At 40.4% G+C, this 21552-nt stretch overlaps 1 protein-coding gene and 1 long non-coding RNA gene across 3 annotated transcripts in view; both read right to left on the bottom strand.

Annotated features, from left to right (window-relative positions):
• YTHDF3 (YTH N6-methyladenosine RNA binding protein F3) overlaps window positions 1-444 on the bottom strand; it is a 28909-nt gene extending 28465 nt beyond the window's left edge. The window contains exon 1 of the mRNA XM_071420184.1: window positions 158-444. Coding sequence (XP_071276285.1) covers window positions 158-181 — 24 coding nt within the window. The 5' untranslated portion in view covers window positions 182-444. The remainder of the gene's footprint in view (window positions 1-157) is intronic.
• A 12010-nt stretch (window positions 445-12454) lies between these two features.
• LOC139586610 (uncharacterized) lies at window positions 12455-21491 on the bottom strand. 2 transcript variants are annotated; one of them, XR_011677874.1, is made up of 5 exons: window positions 21406-21491; window positions 19716-21292; window positions 14926-15006; window positions 14546-14691; window positions 12459-12985 (listed from the first exon to the last, which is right to left on the bottom strand). It is a non-coding gene; the product is annotated as an uncharacterized lncRNA (long non-coding RNA). The 2 variants fall into 2 exon arrangements; XR_011677872.1 differs by having other exon boundaries at window positions 12455-12985; window positions 19716-21491.
• Window positions 21492-21552: the final 61 nt, after the last annotated feature.

Below are 21552 nucleotides of genomic sequence, written 5' to 3'. Positions count from 1 at the left end.
AGGAAGGAGGGAAAGAGGAGGCCGCGAACCGCGCCGCCTCGGCGGCGAGGGAAGGTGCAGGTGGCCGCCCTGCCGCCGCCCTCCCCCGCCGCGGGTAACGACGGGGCCGGGAAGGGGAGAGAGCGGGCGGCCGCCCCCCCCGCCCCGCGGGCGGTACCTGGTCGACGCTGGTGGCTGACATTCTTCACGGGGAGCCGCGATCCCCTCGCTCCGCTCCGCCTGGGCCTCGAGTGATTCCGCACGCCGGGGCCGCTCGCTCGCCTCCGCCGCCTCCTCCCCGCCTCCGCCGCCGCCGCCTGATTGTCGCCGCTGCCGCCTGGGCTCGCTGCTGCTGCTGCCGCCGCCGATCGGGTTCCCGCTGGAAGGAGCCGGCCGGCCGGACGCAGCGCCGCTTCCCCCCCCTTGCTCTGGGCTCCGCTTCCCCACAATGGCGGACGAGGCTCCGGCTCCCACTTCCGCTCCGCGCCGCCCTGACCTTCCGCTCCCCCCGCCGCCGGCGTCGCCGCTGACCTTTCCCTTCCCGTCCCCGCCTCCTCCATGTCACGTGCCGCTCCAAGCCGCGCCGCGCGCGCGCGCTCTCCCGCCGCCCAGCGGCTCTAGCGGCGCGGGGGGGCGGAGCTTGCGGCGGGGGCGCCAGTGCGCATGCGCGAGGCGGGCGGAAGGAGCCGGGACCGTTGCCGCCCCCGCCGGCCTGGGGGCGCGCGTGTGGCTCCCGAGTGCCCGGGGAGGCGGCGGTGGGAAATGTGGAGGGTTCTCTCCGATGTGGACGGTTCTCCGCTCCACCGCGGACCTGCTAGGGCAGGGCGGCGTGGCGAGGGCGGCGGGCATCCGGCCGTGAGGCGACCCAGCCTGGCTGCCCAGAGTGGCCGTTGCTGCCTGAAGGCTCGGGCGGCGGGCATCCGGCCGTGAGGCGACCCAGCCTGGCTGCCCAGAGTGGCCGTTGCTGCCTGAAGGCTCGGGCGGCCTTCCCGCAGCCGCTGCTGGCGCCCATCCTCTCCTGGGTCACAGAATCACTGAATGGGTCAGGTTGGAAGGGACCACAGTGGCGCATGGTCCACACTGGTCCAACCTCCCTGCTCAAACAAGGTCATCCCAGAGCACATGGCACGGGATTGTATCCAGACAGTTCTGGAATGTCTTTAGGTGGGGCAGTCTGTTCCCGTGCATGGTCACCCACACAATAAAGAAGCGCTTCCTCATATTCAAGTCGAAGTCCTGTGTATCGGTTCCTGTCCATTGCCTCTTGTCCTGTTGCTTGGCATCGCCAGGAAGAGCCTGGATCCATCTTGTTGACACCCTCCCTTGAGATACACACTGTTAAACCCCCCTCAGTGATCTCAGTCATCTGAGCAGGCCCAGCCCCTCAGCTTTTCCTCATGGAAGACAGGCTCTAGACCCTTGAACCAGCCCTAGCTCTCCACTGGGCCGGCTCCAGGAGCTCCGTGCCGCCCTTGCACTGTGGAGCCCAGAAGTGGACACAGCACTCCAGGTGCTGCTGGCACCTGCACAGCAGGTTGTCAGCAGGGTCGAGGGCGCTGCCTGGGGTCAGAGCCCGCAGCTCAGAGCCCGGGCTGTCTGCATGCTCAGGCAGGTGAGCTCACTTTGACAATGCCTGCTCATGACCCTTTATCCTGTGTGAAAGATGTGTATTTTATGATTGGCTTTTCGCAAATATTAAAATGAATACTATATGTGTTTTGTTAGAAAGTTATGCTGTATTAATTTTCTTAAGTAGTGTTTAAATACAGTTTTAGGTTATAACATAATGTTAAAATAGAAACTATGCTATGTAAGATACTTTTTTTAAAGCGAGGACTCGCACCGAGATAGCAGCCACAGAACACCCAAATCTTTCAGAGAAAATGAATTAATTGCTCCATTATCAGAAGAAATGAACTTCTTCCCAGCTCGCTCAGCCCTGAGGATGCCATTAGGATTAATAGGAAGAAGTTGACACTGACCAGACAGAATCCTTTGTTTCAATGGAATTTATGCATCATGTATGAGATGTATGAATATGCAACTGGCTATTGCTTTTAAGGGTTAATCCTCTGTTAATGTGTGTCCTTTTTCAGGCTTATTTTGCCCAGAAAGAGGTACCTGGACTGTCCATAACTCTTTGTTTTTATTGTCTCATATTGTCCTAAATCCTAATTGTCCAAATGTTTATTACTCTAATTATATTCCTATTTTTATAACCATTTTATTACTATTAAACTTTTAAAATTTTAAAAACAGGTGATTGGCATTTTTCACATTCTACAAACCCCCACTTCTCTGCTCTGCTCCTGCCCAGGTACCTGTGCTGTAGTACAGATTTGGTGGGAGAACACATAATGCTTCATCAAATGCAGGTTTTTTTACCTAGCTGCTTTCAACTCCATCATTAATGAATTACACTGTGATTCAAGTGATGGGAGAAGTTTAGCAATTGTGTAGGGGCTTCCTGCAGCAGCCATCTGTAAAATCCAAGACCACTTCAACAATGCTCCAGGGAGAATTAAGTATTTATAAACTTGAATCAGAAAAGTCAGCATTGTAGTTAATATGCTGCTTAGAGTATATTAGAGTATGATTAGAGTATTAGAGCTGATTAGAGTATATTCTCTCTGAGGGAGAGAATGCCTTAAACCAAATACAATTGTGTAAACATACCTGTCAGAGCAATGGGAAGGTGCATCCCTCATGACCTTGAATCCAAGTCACTTTTTAAAACTTGGTTGCATGTGTTCTTTCCTTCTCTAATTAAAGTGTTCTTTTTCTGTTTTGGCTTTTTTTTAACAATTGCACAAAGTGATCTTGAGGAAATAACACTTCTGGATGAAGAGTCAGTTTATAGTGGCAAATAATTTCTTAAAATTGTCAAAATAGGAACATTATACTGGAAGTTTCCCAGGGTTTGTATATGTAAGACTTGCAGAATGCTCATTTACTCTGTTGCAGCAGAGTCTGTGATTTTGACCACTACCCATGTAGGAACACCCTACAGTACAGAGGGAAGCAACAAGCATGATGTAGGTCTGGATGTGGAAAATAGGTTCTAAAAGAAAAGACTGAAAGAAATGGCCTTGGTTGGTTTAGAAGGAGAAGAATGAGGCTGGGATATCATAAGAAAGTAATCAAATATTTTTATGCATTTCAAACATCAAGGATAAGGACAAAATACCATGGATTTAAATTGGAGCTGGCAAGGTAAAAGTTGATCTTTTATGACACCTGGATGAACTAGTTGGCCTTTAGTAGATCTGCAAATTTAACTTTGGATAAGACACTTAAAACACTATCCATAAGTTAGTCTGCACTCCTGCCTCTAGCACAACAGTTAAGAAGTAGGTGGAACCCTTAGATTCAGTCTTTCAAATCATATTTCTTTCTCTTTCTTACAGTTTTCCTAATCCATAGGCAGGTATGGCACGAGGGGATTTTCACTTCTTAGTGAAGTGTTATAAGGTACATACAAGAAGATTGAATAGGCAGAAGAAAAGTAAACAGTGAGTTTACTGTGAGTCAAAGGAGTCAAACAGAGCACAGGCTCTGGAAGGAGTGCCCACATTACACAGACTCCTTACTGATAGGCTAGGCATTCATTTCTGCCTTTGGTTTTCTGGGGTATTTTGTTGGTTTTCCTGGGATCTTCTATCCTTATTTCATTTAGCCACAGTGAAATAACTTCAGTCTTGGAATGCATTTTGGTGTCGTGATGTTAATACTGCTTTGAGAAATGTGGCTTCTAATCTCTTCCCAGTGATTAGAGAATTCAGATCTCAGCATTTCTTAGGTCATGGGGACTACTGGCCATGGGTACATCACACCAAGTTACATGATGAATATGGCACTGAGAATTCCAGTGGCAATCTTAGGGACCTTAAATTTGACATCAGTAACACTCAAAAAGAATCAGCCACAGAAGTCCATTAGAGAGTCTGGTCCAGTGAAACAACAGCCTTGGAACCATCTGGTTCATAGCAAATTGCCAGTTCTCAAGATTTTATCCTGTGATCCAGGAAATGTGGCTTAATCCTCTATTTTTGGAATCATAAAATGATATTAAAATGCCAGTGTTTTAAATGGTTTTGACCCTCCGGATAAGACAAAGAAGTCTGGAAAGCAAGCAGCCAAAAACTTAAAAAATGGGCATCAGGAAAAGAGAACTCAAATTTACTACTTAACATCTCATTGGTTTTGATCCAAGGCCACTTATTTTATGAGGCTGACAGTTCTTTTTGAATATTTGGAGTTTTAAACAGTGCTTCTTTTGTAGAAGTGCCTTTGAGATAGAGCTCTGGCCCATGGTGACTTAATAACATTTATTTAGTTAAATATTCAATGTAATAGGGAAATAAGTAAAAGCACTATGATTTTTTTTTATTCACTTTATCATGGTTGCTGTGATTTGTATGACAAAAGTCCAACATGCTGCAAATATTTTCAGTTTTTGATAATGTTGGTGTCTGTGCTTGCAAGCGGTTCTACATTGTTCCTCCTTATCTATACCATTAGGAATGTGGTAGAGTGAAAATTATCCTTAAAGAAAGTGCAAGTTCAGCAGGATTCCAGTCTGCATTGCAAGCTTAGGCTCAAATGAACCTTTTTGATGGGGAATAATGCAAGCCTCTGAGGACTTACTGGAATGCTCTGTGGCAATTAGTTCTGTAATATTATAGTTCAAGTTCCGGCCTTATGTGGCTCTAGAGACTTTGGAAATATATGCGGTTCATTTTTCAAAATGCTTTTAGGCCTCTTTTTTATCCCCTCTAATTTTCCATCATCCAGTAGTTAGGTTCAGGAATATTGTTCGTGAGCTGAGCTGCGATGGTTTGATTCCACCACGCTTTGCCATCAGATTATTGTACTGAAGGTCTGCGTCATCTGTGTGCATGACTTGCAGAGTTGGTGCCAGTGGAGCCATTTCTAGGCCACTCTGCTGGCAGTTTTCTGAATTGACTTAATTGGACAGGGAGTGCCAACCAACAGGAATATTTTCATCAGGACTCCATTTCCTCGTGGTTCTTTGAAATGCATATCAGATGGACATGTGTTCATGACCCTGGAAAGGACTTGGGGCCCTTCAAGAAATGGAGCTCTAGGCTGCAACAGTGCTCAGGAGGAGGACAGTTTTAGTTTGTTTAACCTTGAAATCAGTAGGTCCTTATCAAAGTCTTCCCTGTTACATTCAGCAAAACCTTTTGGATTTTCCCATTACTGCTTTTAGGATAGTTATTGTGCCATCCTAAAAGCAAACTTAAAGGATGACTGCATTTACCATTTTGAGATACCTTTTTCCCTTTAGCTTCACTGGACAAAACCAGAAGAAGAACATTTGTATTTTTTTAAAATTGAGGGAAACTTTATGGTAACAATTTCTTTTGGAATTATTGAGATTTAATACAAAAGTTCTGAAGTGTTCAGAAAATGCAGAGAAGTTTCTCTTCTTAACCATTAAAATGTATAAAAACCACCATGATTTTCTTCTACATCTCCAAGGTTGTCACTGGACTGTAAAACAGGTGCTTTGTCTAGTCTTGGCTACACACAGAAAGTGGCTCCAAGAATCTTAAAAACTAATATTAAACAACAGACAAAATGTAAATAGCCTGCTGCCTCTGTTTCTCAGTTTAGCTGAACTGTAGCTCAGAAGAATTAGGAAAATATTTGTTAAATCAGTAGAAAATACATGCTACTAGTATTCTTCTGTTTCTCCTGTCTCAAAAAATATAAAAAATACATCAGTCCATTATGATCTAGTCTTGGTGATGGACCATCTCCAAACAGCAAGCTCAACTATGTGGCCTTCAGGAATCCAATACTTTTATTATTTTCTGTGATTAAGAAAATCTGTGAATGATTCATGAGACGAAGTCAAAGCTCAGGTTGGTGACTGCTGATGAACATGCCTTCCAGAATGTCCCAGTTATTAGCACTCCTCCAACTGTCCCTTGGCTTTAGCTGAGGTCAGAGATTGGAATGCCCAACTTCATCTGGCCTAAAGGATCATTGCATTAATGAAAGTACTCAAAACATGGGTTACAAAGGAGTGACAAACAGCTCAGCTGCAGATAAATAATTTCCCTCTGTGTGCATAAGACTTAATAGTTCTGAGCTATTATATGTAGGAATAAAGATTTTGTCATATATAATTTACTCAGTAGTTATTAAACAACTACATGTTCTGCTCCCTGTGAGAAATTCATTTCTATGTTGAAGTCAGGGCAGGTCTCAGATTCCATCAAGCATTCTTTCACAAGATTTGAACAGTTCTGAATGTATAGTAGCATCTACATGACAGGATGCATGCATATTTCAAAATATGCAACAGGCCTTCTGGAAAATACACTGATCATAAAAGTGATAAAATTATACAGTATGTTAATGTGATTGACGCACTTTTTTGGGAATGAGGAAATACAAGTTTGCACTAAGGAAAGAATGTCCAGTAAAACATTGTATGAAAGGACTGCAAAATTGTATGATAGACTGTAAATAATCATAGAATAAAATTACAATTGATGGACAAATAAATAGAAGGTAATAGCTCAAAGCTAGCATTGTGACAAAGTAAAGCAGCTAAATTAGTGTACACTCTCTTTAAAATAGAAATTGCTGCATTTAACCAACAATGTTTTCACCTCCTAGATACTTTGATTTTATTTCCTTTGTTATACAGTATGTTATTTTTAGTGGGCTCCATTATCTGGGAGCATGAAGCAAGACAGAAGCTTTTCACACTGGCAAGCTCTTCTCCACAGAGATACTAATGTATACTAAAGTATTGGTATATTGGATACCAGTGTGTGCTTAATGTTTGGCTTAAGGGAACATGTAACCATATCACAGCAGGCTGTGTCTACAACAATGATTAGTTACTGACAGATCTGCTCTCGTTAGTTCATATGAAACACAGTCTTAAAAATTAAATATATATGCCCTTTATTACTTACATCCTCTCTGTGAAACCCTTCTGTCCATTAGTCTATTTTTTAGCTTAAATATCACTCATATGTTGTGTAAAATTAATGTCTCTTACTGCCTTTGCTTCTAATCACATAGAGCAATCTATCTTTTGGTGTACAAATTGCTCATCCTTATTGCCAGCTTGAAGCTGGGCTCTGCCATCATCCTGACTACAGCCCGAGGGCTGCAGAAGGTTCCCAGTAGATGGAGTTTATATGGCTGGGTTACTTCTGCTCTGCGTCATAGCACTATTTGGACTGTACTTTTCCCAGTCCATTTGCAAACAGACAGTTCCTACCTGTCTCAAGATATTCCATATGCCAGATCAGAAAAAGCATGGAACTATTGTACAGACACTGCTAGATACCTCCCTGTTTGTCAAAGTATTTTTAGGTGACCTGTACTAAGAAAAGCTTCTCTAGTTCCATTTAGGCTGTGACATTTTTACTCCAGCACAGCTGCTTATATGTTTCATCCCTGTCTCAAGATTTGGCTTTGATGAGCTGTAGGTAAGACACAAAGCTAGTCTTTTAGGAGCCTCATATGCTAGCCTGCTTGCCTGAGAATATGCACAGAGTGCTATTCTCTAGTTTTAGTTTAACTTCATAATTTCCTGATGTTCAAGAAAAATTGTCAGGAACAATTCCATTATTATGTCAAAGATAAACTGTGTGATTTTCACCTCAGACATTATCTTCAAGAATAATCTTTGTAGTTAAAACAAAGTGAGACATAATGTGCATTTGCTGAGACAGTCACCTGTTGCATAATTTTGCTTTGGTACTTATTTTGGAAAAGAAGTATTAAATACATTATGGAAAGGGTGCACAATTTTACCACCTTAATTGTGATTTTTTTGTTTGCCGTGGTGGAAAATACCTGTAAACTTTTCTGAAGTCCTATTCTGCAAGTGACTGCATCATTTTGACTCCTGCACTCTTGATTATTTTATTAGATAAATGAAATGTTTTTTCCTGCCTGGTTCTTCATGTCACAGCAGGGCCCTATTTCTTTTTTCCCCTATAACCTTTACTTTTTTTTTTTTTCAGAAATGGCAGAAAGTTGGGTCTTTTTCACAGGATTCTCTGGTTTTCATTCTTGCTCAAGAAGTCCTGCAACTTTTGTCTTTGGTAAAATTAGTGGTTTGGCTCTGCTCCCAGCATCCATACCACATCCCATTCCATTAATCTGACTTCTAAGCTTGGGAAATTTTAATCAATTTTATAACCTTACAGAACTTTCTAAAACCCTTCTCTCAGCAGTGCTTGCATTTTTTTCCTAGATGCCTTTTTGCTGTGAGGTTTGCTTAGCAGTCAGATTTAAGAGCCGTACAGCACAGTGCTGTAGTTGTCAGCTGCTAAGCAGAAGAAGAGGGACTGGAAGGTTACCTCCAGCACTAGCTCCAAGCTCACTTGCTCTGAAAGATCTGGAGAGAATTAAAACTATCCCTCTCTCCAAACCCTGTGTCTAGAGCCTGCTGTCTATAAAGGGATGTCTATGCAAGATGAGTTCTCTGTTAACGGTCTCAGAATGAGACCTGTGAATCAGAACATTTGATATTTTGTGTTTTCACCCCTCTAAAGTAATAAAAATCTGGGAAAGGAAGAAGTTTTGTTTTCTTCAAAATATGTAAGGCATCCACCTATTTTGTCAGCACAGCCACTCAGCATCCCCAGGATTAAGGTATTTATACCACATTATTTAGGCACAAAATAAATTTATTTATATTTAAATATCCGGATATTTACAAAAGAATACCACGAACAAATAGGCACCAAAATGGGATTCCCCCTTTAGTATATGTAGGAAGAGTGCAAGTTAAATTCTGTTTTAAAGCAGAGATATCTTGTAATGTATCACATACAGACCAAACCAACTTAGGCAATTTCAAAATAAAGATAAAATTGTGTTGATTGGTAAATAGTACATTCATCATATGTATTCAGTCAACCAATAGTAGCTACATTTCCTCATTAATTACAAATGTCTGTTCTTTATCTCTGCTTGTAGCTCTGTGTTACTTACAAGAATGGATTTATTTCCAGTCATGCCTTCCTGTAAAATACAAAGTTAAATCTAGACTCTGAGTTCAGTTTAAAATGCATAAAAGTACTTTCAATATACCAAAGTTAGAACTAAGACTGTTCTTTTTCCCTAAATATAGATTAATTGAATGAATAAATATAAAATACAGATGAAATAGCTAATTAAATGATGGAACACATAAGCCATTGGCTATTGTGAGCCATTTTTATTTCAACAGCCTCATCAAAGAGAGATATACAATCCTTGCTATATTTCATTCCAGATATAGAGGCTGTCCATATTTTTAAAGCTTTTCTTTAACTTATGTAACCAAAAGTCTGATCAGCTGCTGGACCAACACCATTAATTCTGGTCCACTCAAAAGTGTTTACAGGGAAGACAGCTCAGGATTATTTTTTTCTAAGCAGTGGTTTTTACTTTCAGTTACTTCACTGATTTCTGTTTTCAGCTGTTTTGATCTTTGAGATCAGTACCTGCATCTTATAAACGCTCATGCTGATTCTGGCATGACAGGCTTTCTCTTACAGTGACACTTCACAGTATTCTTTCTATTTTAGTTGCCTAGTCATGGCCATTTCTATTATCTGATCTTAACTGCAAGGTCTGGAATTAAGCTCCCTAATTAGACAAGGCACTCAAGGTTTGGTCCCAGTCCTGTGTCAAGGTAAACTTAGTTTACTTTAGGCTGATCACCCATCACTTTAAAGATCCCAGTTTTTATTATTTTCAATCAAATCTCAGTTTCTTGCAACAATTATTCTGAGGTCTTGCAAAAAAATGCTTTTCATAGGTAATATGTAATGCATGAATTATATACATTAAGATGTGCTGCTCAGATCAAATACAGAATTTTAAATAAGTAACCATCCCTCTAAATTAAATCAGCAAGAAGAATAAAAATTTTAACAAACAGTGTATTGAATAATGTTATATTTGTTGTAGGTAATTGCTCAGATAGGACATCTATCAAGTGTCTCTAAGCTTAATATACTGCATTTTAAAAATTATATGCTTACATAATTATATGGCCACATTTGACTGCCTGGTGAACAAGATTAGAAGTACCTTCTTTCTTAGGTTAGTTATTTTCCCGCATTAAAATAATGACTACTCAGTCTTTCTCACTTGCTTCCATTTAGAGGAAGAAGAAGTTTATTTTTCTTTACTCAATAAATTCTGAAAATTAAAGGACATATCCATCTTAATGTTCTGGGCATAATGAATTGGGAAGAGAATGTCCTACACTGAGCCCCAGTAAGAGCCAAATTTTGTGCATACTAAGCAGTACTTGTTCACTTGTATTAACTTAGTGTTTTTCAAGCACTAAATCACTGTTGTGACTTGCTATGAACAAGCAATCAAACAGCAAGTTTTAAAGAAGGGAGGCTGACAGCTGCTATTCATACCTTGAAAAAATATTTTGCTCCTTGCTTTTGTTTTGATAGCTTTAAAATAGATCCACTAGGTGGTGCTTGAAATACAGGGGCAACTGGAAATCATTGTGACTAAGAAATATTAAATTATAATTCCTTAGTCAACACTCCAACACAAATATTCTTGGCAACAGAAATAAGATTGCTATCCAAATGCTTGGGCTCCTCCTTTTCCAGAATTGAGTTTTCTGTTTCAGAAGTAAAACTAGATGTTCACCATTATGGAAATGTACTGCTCTCCATTATAAATTTCAGTGGGTCTTCACCTTTGGCACCCTCAGAATAGATTGTTTTCCATTAGTATTTTTGGCATTTGAATAAAAAGTTTGTGTCCAGACTCAAAGTGATTTGGATTAGTTCTTTAAATACATTAAATAAAGACAAATCTTGGCATTGCCTGAGTGCTTCATCACTCAGAGGAGAAGTTTAACTTCCAACAAGGAATATAGGAAGACTATTGTGATGTTACAGCACACGGCCAGGGGAAGGGGCAGGAAAGCCCCTATGGCCAATTATGCAGGTGAATTATGAATTATGAACACTATTCCAATTTCCTTGTAGAGACCAAGGCTTGTTTTCTCAAGTTATTCTTTAACCATGTGCTGTGTAATCACACATTCTAATGTAAAATGGCTTTTTTGAAGCTGTAAAAAAAGTTCAGCTTCCCCAGACTTCTTGGTAAGCTGTGCACCAAGTCAGTAGCCCAATAATTCTCCTACCTTGCAATCTGACAATAAAAGCTTCTGACAAAATTATTTGCTCCTAACACTGCTTCCCTGTCAAACTGCTGTCCGGTGCCCCAGTGGGGACTTGAAGTCCCTGCAGCTTCCAGGAGAAGCTGTGACACCTGTAGACTTCAGGCCACTCCAGCTTCCTTTCCTGCCTTGAAGGTGAAATTCTGGTGATCCAGGCCTCCCTCAGCATGTGGTTTTGAGGGAAGTGCCTTTCAAAAGGCATTTCTTTGTTTCTTGCAGACCCCAGGAGATCAAACTCCTTTAATTCATATGGTAAGGGGAGGGTGGATGGAGGAGGAGGAAACACACTGAACTTGTGCCTATCCATTTTCCTTGCCTATGCACTTCAGGCAGGTGGCTGAGGACACTGACACCACCTGTTCAAATCTTGCCCAGGGAGTAAGTTGGCAAAGGTGACACCATGAGAGGGATCTGATTGATGGGGCAGGTCTAGGAGGGCTTCAGGTCTGGGATGAGGGAGCTGAAGAACTGAAGTGGGGGAGCCCAATGGGAAACTCAGGGTAAGACTTTGTGTGGGGCAGGAATTGGAGGTTCTGCACTAGGAGTTACTGATGATTAGGAAAATCAAATTAACCACAGCTGGAGTAGTTTAAGAGACACAGAACAAATTTAGAGTTAGTCAAGCTTCTGTTATTCATAGAAAAATTGTTTAAAATTACTATATGAAGAAAAAGCATGTGTGAATTGCCAATTTGAAGAGATTCTAGAGAGGCTGTTATTAAGGTCTCTAAAGGGTGTACATGTGAACCTGGAGAATTCAGACCTGATTACTGCTAAATGCACTGCAGTGAGATTTCATCTGTCATTTAGGTGTAGCAGTCTGATTTGCTCATGGCCAAAGCGCAAAGGCCCTTTTCACTACAAGGGTGGGAAGCAGAGTAAGGTGTACAAACTAGGAAGGGTGTACATGGGAAGCTAACCTTTCACCTTTACACGTCCACATCATGTAAAGTATTTTGCATGTTTAAAATGTAGTCTATGAAGAAATAGCCTAAGGATATTGATCTTAAAGAAAATTAAGGATTTGGGTCACTGGAAAGCTCTAGAGAAGAAATTAATCAGAAACTCAGCATTTTGTGGACAGATAATTTACAGGATGTGAAAAAATAGGCTTAATTATCTGCATTGTATCTTGGAATAATGATGATATCCATAATCTGAAATATGTAAATTAGATGATAGTGCAGCCCTTAATTAATATGAAGTTGATTGTTCAAAAGCTTCCTCCCCATTTTCTTTGCTATTGTAGATCTTAAATGGATGTACATGTTTTATTAAGACACTATTTTCTTTCTTCAGTTTGTTGTTGCTGGTAAAGTTTATCACCAGTTTTAGTTTTGTGCCCGAGTGCCTCCTTTTCTCAACTTGCCTAACTGCCAAAATCAAAGCCTCTCTTTTAAACCAGAAGTCACATTTGGGTAGATCAGGTTGTAGATTTTATTCTTTATTTAGCTTATTTATTCACTAAGTTTGTGGTGAGTTTTAACAACTTAGCTCTTATTTTACTGCTTCTGTTTCATTTTCTTCTGAGGGGGCTGATAAAATCCTTGTTCATGACCACGTGAGTCTGCTGCATAGTCAGGGCCAGAACAGTAGTTTGTCATCTCAGCAGAGAGCCAAGAAAGAAGCCCCTGGTTCTGAGTCCTCAGAGTAGGAAGGGAGCTACTCCCTGTGCCAGTCTCAGGATAGACCATTTTCAAATCAAGGTGAAGAAGGAGCATACTCTGATGATTTACCTTTTCAGTGTAAATCTACATAACTGGGTGATGTTGGTGTTTTAGAAACATTTTCTGGGGTGATCTGTAAGACAGAAAATGGTAAGTTTACAAAGAAGTCAGTCTGAAGACAGGACTGCAGAAATATGCCTTAGTTGAAAGCCAGGACACACAGCCTTTGCAAATGGGAGAAAATAAGTTTCTTAGCTTTTTAAAAAACTAGAGAAATAGCAGGTAAAGATGTCCTAAAAGCATAGTTTCTGTACTTTTTCACCAGGCTCTCTCACAGAATGAAGATGATTAAAGAGGATGAATAATCAAGGTGTTTGTGATGAATTAAACATTGAATATGTAAGGAAAACAAACAAGCAAACAAAAAATCTGGAGTAAATGACTGTTTCTCCAGATAAAAGGAGGTTATTAACAGGCCATACTAGATATCTGCGTTAAGACCATATTACTTTTGTTTGGAAGCAAAACTTTTATCCACTCAGTCTAAAAATAGTTTAATATGAGATGGAAATAACTGTTAGAAATCAAAGATGAGATACCTTATTTCTTTGCTACAGGACAGAGATGACTAGTAACAGTTCTGAGATAGACTACAGTATGTGATCTGTTTTGTGCTTGTATTGCCATGATATATATCAAATTATACCTGCCTGATATATGTCAAATACCATTTATTTCTATGCAATTGGTCATGCTTTTTTAGGGTTATCACATCCACTTCTCACTACGAAGACATTTATCTGGCAACTGATATATTTGTATGTCTCCCAGGCTTCCTCTGATGAATGATTAGCCAACAACCTCATCCTCACCGCTTAACCCTTGCTGCTGTGGCAGATGTCATTCTTCTGCCTGTCATTTTGGCTGTACCTGAACATCAAGCTCTTCTATGTCTTCATTGCTAGATCATACCTTTATTTTTTTTAATAATTCACAGAGTGAATTATAAAAAAAAAAAAAAGTGTCCAGGATTGAATTTCTCATTTTCTCACTCACGTTATGGTTGTCTCATTTATTGAGACCTTGTTCTGGTTTTGTCAAATTCAGTCTTGACATGCTCACACCCCACCCACATGGCTGGTATACTGTGCACATCTGAAAGTGTTAGCTCTCTGTGTGTTTCTGTATACTCCAATTTATCTGTGACATCACACCTAAGATCCTTATCCTCAAATTAAAACACTTTTTACTGTGGCTATTTAACCTATGGCATCAGCATTTCTTTAGCAGTGAGTTAGAAACTGGTGCAGGGCAGCTTCTGCCTTACTGTTGGGAAAAGCTCTTAAAAACGAATCTGCTGCTTTCAGCCCCTCCTTGAAGCTCTCATCTAGGCCATTTCTAAACTTCCCTAGAACTAGGCTGCAGCCATGCAATAATTTAGGCTTCTTATTTTGACTGTATGGTTCCACTGGTTTCTTGTCCTCTGTCTATAATTCTTTTTGTGTCTTTCTTATATGTACATATAGGCTGCCCAAGGCCAGAGACAAACTCATTCTGCATCTGCACAGAACCTAAGAGAACAGAACAACATCAACCATAGTAGTAGCTCCATCAGTGCATATTATTCACCTTTTTGCATGCTTTTTTTTAGAATCACAGGTATCTTTTCAGATTAATCACAGCACAGAACTACCTTTCAAGTCCTTCCATGCTCATGCCTTTTATTGAATTTCACTGACATGATGCCGGGTTCTCTTGCCCAGACAGCTGAAAGGACATCACAGGGAAGACTTATTTCATTGCCTGGGGACAGGTCTGTCCTCTGGCTACCTTCATGCACTAAAAGAAAGGAGAACATTAACAGAAGATAGAAATGGCTCACATTGACAGAAGATAGAAATGGCTCATGCATGCTTCCTTCAATGGTGCTGCATTGAGATTATGAATATGATTATTATCAGCAATATAGAAAGCATTCTTTTCTAGTTAAATTTACTGAAGAAAGTGAAGAATAAAAATACCTAATTCATTTATTAACTCATCTGAGTCAGTTAATACCCAGTGATTGCCCACCTGGGTTGAAGTTTATATCTCACTGAAGGACTCAAATGTTGTTTCACTTGGCAGGCAAGGGTTAAAGTAAACAGGATTTCCCTGAAAGTAGCAAGAAATTATGATGCAATGTGGTTATTTATTAGCTTTAGTTTTACTGTCAGGGAGATGGGCAAATAATACCCTAATGCTTAGAATTTACATGGGTCAAACTATTTGCACTGCTTAGACTCTGCCTAACTTCTTTATAAGTTCCTAGAGCTAAGCTTCTCAATAGACATAACTTTGAGAAGCCCTATATCCTCCTTTGATACTTTGTGCAAGTTCAAGCACTTTTGAAAATCAAGCCATTCATCTTGGTTTCGCAATAAAACTACTCAGAATAATTTCTTTGAAGAACATATTCCTCATTTAAACTCAAAGCTTTCACAGAGAATTACCAATCTGCATGTAGAGAGATCTGCCAGTTTGGATTGAATTTTTGTCCTGAAATGTCCAATGTTGATGATCTAGTCAATGCAAATACAGTATCTAAATATCCATCTGACATTTTAAATTCAAATACAAATATTTTGACACAGAATGCTCTCATAGGTTTTGGGGTTTACAATACAAAATGAAAGCAAATTTTTTAATCTTGGAATGCAGTAAATGGATGGTTGCCCTCTGGACAGATTTATTTACATTCATTATAAATAACTTGTTATTTGAAAAACATACAGAAAAGTCCTTGTTCACAGTTTAAAGAAATAGCATTTTAAAGTTAATTAGTCTTTAAAATCAAATTTTCTGTGAAAAAAAAAAAATTCTGAGAGTAAAATATTGGTCCCACTGATGAAATTTGCTTTCCATTTGACTGGGAGAAATTAATTTTGATAGTGAGTCATACCAGTCTTAGTTTTACATTGCCCAACAGACAAAGGTATTACATCTCTACTTCTCATCACTCTGCTTACTTTCATCTGCAATCCTTGCTGCAAATAGTTATCAGCCAGAATTTGCTCATAGGTCCTTACAGTGTCAGTGCACCTTATCTACCACAACATATGCCTCTTTGCTGCACACCCTGCACGTAAAAGTAATGAAAACCAAATGAAGGCCTGCCTTGATTGTGCCTTTGCAACATTTCTCTGACACACTGTACATTTTAACTGGCTATAGAAAATGAGGGATTTCTTACCCAATATTTATTTTATTTATTTTTGCCACTGCGAAAACTTATACCAACATCGCTTCATCATTGCTGACTGTTTGTCAGCAATCTAAAGCTTTGTTTCCCCAGTGACATTTTTACCAGAGTGTGAATTAGGACACAATGTTGTGATTTTAATTTTTTCAAGGTTTTCAGGCATCATCATTGCTTTCATATAAGCTTTATGAAATGGTAGACTCTTCAAAATCAGTGCCAAAACTCCTATCATCTACCATTTTAAATACAGCAAGTGGGGTTAAGGCTAATCAATTGATACAGCAAATCCTATTAGAGTCATTTAGGTTAGACTTTAACTGTTACTTAGGTTCCTAATTCTCCTTTAATCTGAGTTAAGATGAGGTGCATAAATAAAGTTACCATGCTGGGTCTAGGAGCTTTGGAAAATCCCACCCTCCACCATACAATCTACAGTTTTGTGTATGATTTCATGTATTCTCAAGGAAATAAATGGGATCACATTGCCTGGCCCTCTCTCTGTCTGTCAGTCAGACTCTGACCTGTCTGTCTCTCTCTCATAACTTTTGAACCCAAGCTAATGTTGACTGCAGACAGAAAGACAAGGGCCCAAAGGTATTTAGTCCTTACAAAGTATAATGCTTGGAGAAAGTCGATCTGCAGCACGAGTTCCACTGCCCTCAGCTCTCTCCTGTCCACACAGGCTCACGGGTCAGCCCGTGTGTGGGTCCCAGCCAGCACAGCACCCCTGTCCCTGTCCCTGTCCGGCAGAGGATCTTAGCTCCAGGAACAACCCACACAGAGAAGGCAGCAGGCCTCCACCATCTGCCAAGGATGCTGAAGGAACTTGAAACACTGGTCCACTGGAAACTGGGCCACATTGATTTCATCATCTAAAACCTGTCAATTGCTAACTTGCAACAACCAACAACTGACAGTCACTTCTCAACACAGTTTCTGGAAAAACACTCTCAAAAACCACACATTTCCTCTGAAATTATATCAACAGGCTTTATTTAAAAGTAGTTGTTCTCTGGACTTCCACAACTTTGCTGTCTTGCAAATGGCAAAAAATTTTGACATATCCCAGTGACAGCAGCCATACTGAAGAGCTGACATTGGTGCCTACCCTGCAGAAAGTTTTCCAGTCTAAACTGACTCTACGACATGCCACCAGCTGCAGACACATTATAATCCAATTTTAGTTCACACTGGGTAGTATTTCTAATCCCTCAGGTTTACCTCATCATGATCCCTGGTGGTCAGCAAAGATGATGTGTACAATTTCAGGAAGAGTAGAAATGTATCCACAGCCTAGGGTTCTAATGTGGCTTCTCACACTTGGGCTCTTTTGTAAGTAAAATATTGATGCCCAAGCCTGTGAAGCTTTATGCCATCAAGGCAGTGGACAGTGCTTTTACATGCTTATAAAAGTACTTTAGGAAATTCAGTGGAGATGATTGGCCTTCAGCTGGAAACAGAGAAGCTAATGTTAAATGAAATTAAGTTGTCAATGACTCATCTTAAAGTTTTCTATGTGTTAAGACAATACAAATTTCAGGTAGCATAGACCCATTTTTAATTCAGTATATGAAAGGAAAATTATGATAGCAGAGTAGGAGGAAGAGATGAGAGTTAAGGAACCTACACAAGTCTTTTCTCCCCTTGTATAGAGTGTGATGCATATTATCACAGCCATGTGACAGGGCTGGGTCTACCGAGTCCTTATTGCTTTCAGAACATGCTCAGACTTCGAGGGGACGTCCATAAACCTGGCAGTGAACAAGCATCACTTCTGCATCCAGTTTGGTGCAGATGATTCATACTCTTGCTACAGCAAGACAGCAGGAACAAAGACTTCATAGCTCAGTCAGTCCTTGAGTGACCCTGCCAGTTCCTGGCCTTCAATGTTTTTCATTATCTCATCACACACTGAGGATTGCAGTGTCTTACAGAGCAAAGTAGGTTTAGTTTAAGTAGAAGCTTGGGCTGTGCTTAAATTACATGTTTTTTAAAAACCAAGGTGGCTTTGCAAATAGTCTCTTGTGGTGTAAAATGAAAGATAAGTTCTCTGCCATATACCTACCAGCTGAGACTGCTGAATTACACTACAGAGCAAGACTTTCAGAGGCTGTTACTAAGTCACTGAGTCACCAACCAACCTTGCTACAAAGTATGTTACAAGCTTTTGGTCCAGTACAATAGAAAAAGGTTTGACATAGTTTCAAACAATGCTATCAGCACCAGTGAGTAGACAAACAGGAGTATGGGTCATGGAGAAATTAAGACAGAAAATCAGAAGGTATATACTGCAACCAGACCTGCTACACTTTAGGGTTTTAGTGAAAGGCTGACATCTACAGCACTACTATGCTGAAGTATTCTTACAGAATGGATTCAGAGAAGGGTGACACTCCTTTTTGTTCATTTACACTCCTTTTTGCTGTACATAATGGTCACCCTCAGATACAGTCACGAGCTCTCAATTCAATTTTGCTTAGCTTGAAAGATTTAACAATAATATTCCAGTTCCAAAGTACTTTACATGAAGAGATTCCTATGACAAGCTTGAAGTGATATGACTGTCTGCTCTGGATTTCACTGGAAGTTTGCTTGTACAGGACTATTGGTTTGGAGGGATTTTGGATTTTTTTACCTGTACATAATAAATACCAGAGTGATAGATAATATTGTTTTTTCATGCACATGGAATGTCATGTCTCTCTAGTTAATAAATGTTATTGCAATTTGTACCAAATGCCTGTTCACCCTGGAATATGTGATAATCGTGAAGAATTAATACTTGTATTCTATTGGGAGTATAGGGTTACTTTGCTTTAGCTGGTGTGCACTTCTTTGACTAGATAGGAAAGAGGAAAGAGCAATCTGTTTGGCACCATAAATCGACTCTCCCAATATTTATCTTGATTTCCTGACTCACAAGTCTGCATTTATGTGTTTTAAATATGTGAATTCTTAGTAGAAAAAAAAATCAAAGACCTGAAAATCAAACATTCCATGATGTTCATGTTTTCTGCACAAGTTTAAGCAAGTTAACTAGAACATAATTTATAGAGATGCTAACATCCTGCAACCATCAATGTCTGGAATTAAGTGTTCAGCATTTATGTGATCCTAATGAAACTTGTATATTAATGTTAACTTAAGTGCATGTGCATGAAAGACAAGGTCTTTCTATTTATCCATATCATTCACAGAAAAAACATACAACTACTACTGTAGGATTGAAATTCAAAAACCTTTTACAGTTTTTATAGAATCTTGTAAAAGAAAGAAGCACAAGTGCATGTGTATGTTGCAGTCAATCTAAGACAGTTGCCTTCTTGCCTCTTGAGCACTTTTCACAGACCTGTTAAAGTATTATCCGGGTTTTACTTGGATGTAAATAGTCTGTTGAAGGACTGCAAAGTCCAGCTATCTGTTAAAAGTTATAGGGATATGCCAAAAGGAAACATCAAAGAGCTCCTGTCACATTTTCAAGTCTTTTTTATAAGAGTAATCATCCTGGTCCAAGGACACAAACAAGGCAAAGTTTACAAACGGCATAATTTATTTAAACAGAACTTTCAGACACGTGAGCTCTTTTCCAGATGTAATTAAACAAAACAAAAACTTTACTTACAAGCTTCATCTTGCAACGGGTCTTAATTGCTCTTGTGAAGGGTCAAGTATACAACATGCTGGCACCTCTGAAGGAAGCCTTGATGATATCACATCTTCATTGTCAGAGAGAGGAGTTCTCATTAGTCTTACTAATGCAGCCTCATTTGAAGAATTTTCAACAAAACCCTCAAATTTACAGATATTTTTGTAACTGAGTCCTGAAGGAAATCATTGAAACTGCTTGTATAACTCACTTTGTTCATATATGAAGCCAAAATCACAATATGAATTTTGTAGAAAAGCGAGTTAGAAGCTATGAGTTGCTCAGCTGATCAGTCTAATGAAAAGTATCTGTATTCTCTTGCTCTTTTTGTTTTCACAGATGAAGCACTAAGTTGGGAGAATTCTGAGAAGGCAAAATAAGTGCTCAAAATTATGAAGTGGTGTTTAAAATCACTGCATGAACTTTCTGTGATTTAGCTTTGTTTGTCTCCTACCACCCATGGCTGGGTTACACATTTGCATGCAAATCTTTCCCATGGAAGCTCTGCCCAGAAACAAAAGGAGTGGTTTTTTTTTAAAACTTGTTGTTAGTGTCTCCTCCATATTCTGTTCTCTCTGTTTCTTGCTGTATTTCCAGCTTGCTTTTTCTTCTTCTTCTTGCAGGGTAAGCCCACACTTCCTCACACCTCCTTGCCCAGATATCCACATCTAAATACTCTTGACTGCACACCCCTTTCCGAGTTTTTATCCTTTCCTCCAATACTTTCTCCCTGCAAGCTTGTATTCTCTATTCAGTCCCTTGAGTTTCTGCCTTTTTATTCCTTTTTTTTGGGGGGGGGGGGAGGGGGGGCAGCAAAAAAAAACCACCCTCCCACTCTTTACCTAACTGCTTTTAGCTAGGCAGATGTTTTTTCACATTTGGAAAGCTGAGGGGGATACCTGTAGACATTTCAGTAGTGTATGAGTCCAAGACATGGTTAGATATTAACAAAATGCTGATCAAAAAGTAAGTATTAACTGTAGAAATCCAGAAAAGGGGAAAGTAATATGGAACAAAGCTTTGTAAACCTTTTACTAGACCTAAGCATGCCTTATTAATTGTATATTAGATGAAATAAGGCTTTTAGCATAAGTAGGCCAGAGAGATCTCAAAGGAAACCTAATACAAGGAAAAGGTGCTACTAAAAATACAAAATACAATAACAGCAATGAACTCTTTACCTTTCATAATCAAACTCACTGCTGGGCAGCAAAGTTAGACTAAGGCTGAATTCAATTTCACCACCCTTTCTCCTGAGAGTGAATATATTTTCATTACTGCATATTAACGTTAAGGATGAGGTGCTCCAAGGCAGTTTTGCACCAGCAGGGATCCCCACTTTACACTTCATTTCCTAGCTGCAATGAAGTTGCAGCATTTTACGATTTAGTATCTAAAGATGGATTATTTTTGCAAAAAAAAATTAAAAGGGGAAGCCACGACTCTCAGCACGTTCCAGGGGTCCGGGATGACCCTCCTGCGGCGGGGCTCTCCCTGCCCTGTGGGGCCGCCCCTCGCCCTCCAGAGGGAGCAGGTCCGGCTCACTTTTGGGGCTGGAAGAGAAAAACAGGAGATGGGCTTAAAGCGTAAAATGCTAAAAACCGATCAAGTCCGTAAAAGTGGAAAAGACAAGCCCGGGAGGGGCAGGGCAGGGGAGGCGGCGCACCTGCCGCTCCCTCAGCCGGGGCCCGGGAGGGCGCTCAGGGGTTAAGCCCCGCGGGGGCGGGAGCAGCCGGGACGGGCCCCGCCGCCGCCGCCGCGCTCCCCTCAATGGGCCGGGGCCGGCGGCGGGGCTGAGCTCGGCCGTGCCGCG

This window comes from Agelaius tricolor, unplaced genomic scaffold (assembly GCF_023055355.1).
Source record: "Agelaius tricolor isolate 1412-34295 unplaced genomic scaffold, bAgeTri1.0.p SCAF_2, whole genome shotgun sequence".
NCBI lineage: Eukaryota > Metazoa > Chordata > Aves > Passeriformes > Icteridae > Agelaius > Agelaius tricolor.
Note: the sequence above shows the minus strand (reverse complement) of the source record. Positions and strands in the feature narration are given on the sequence as shown.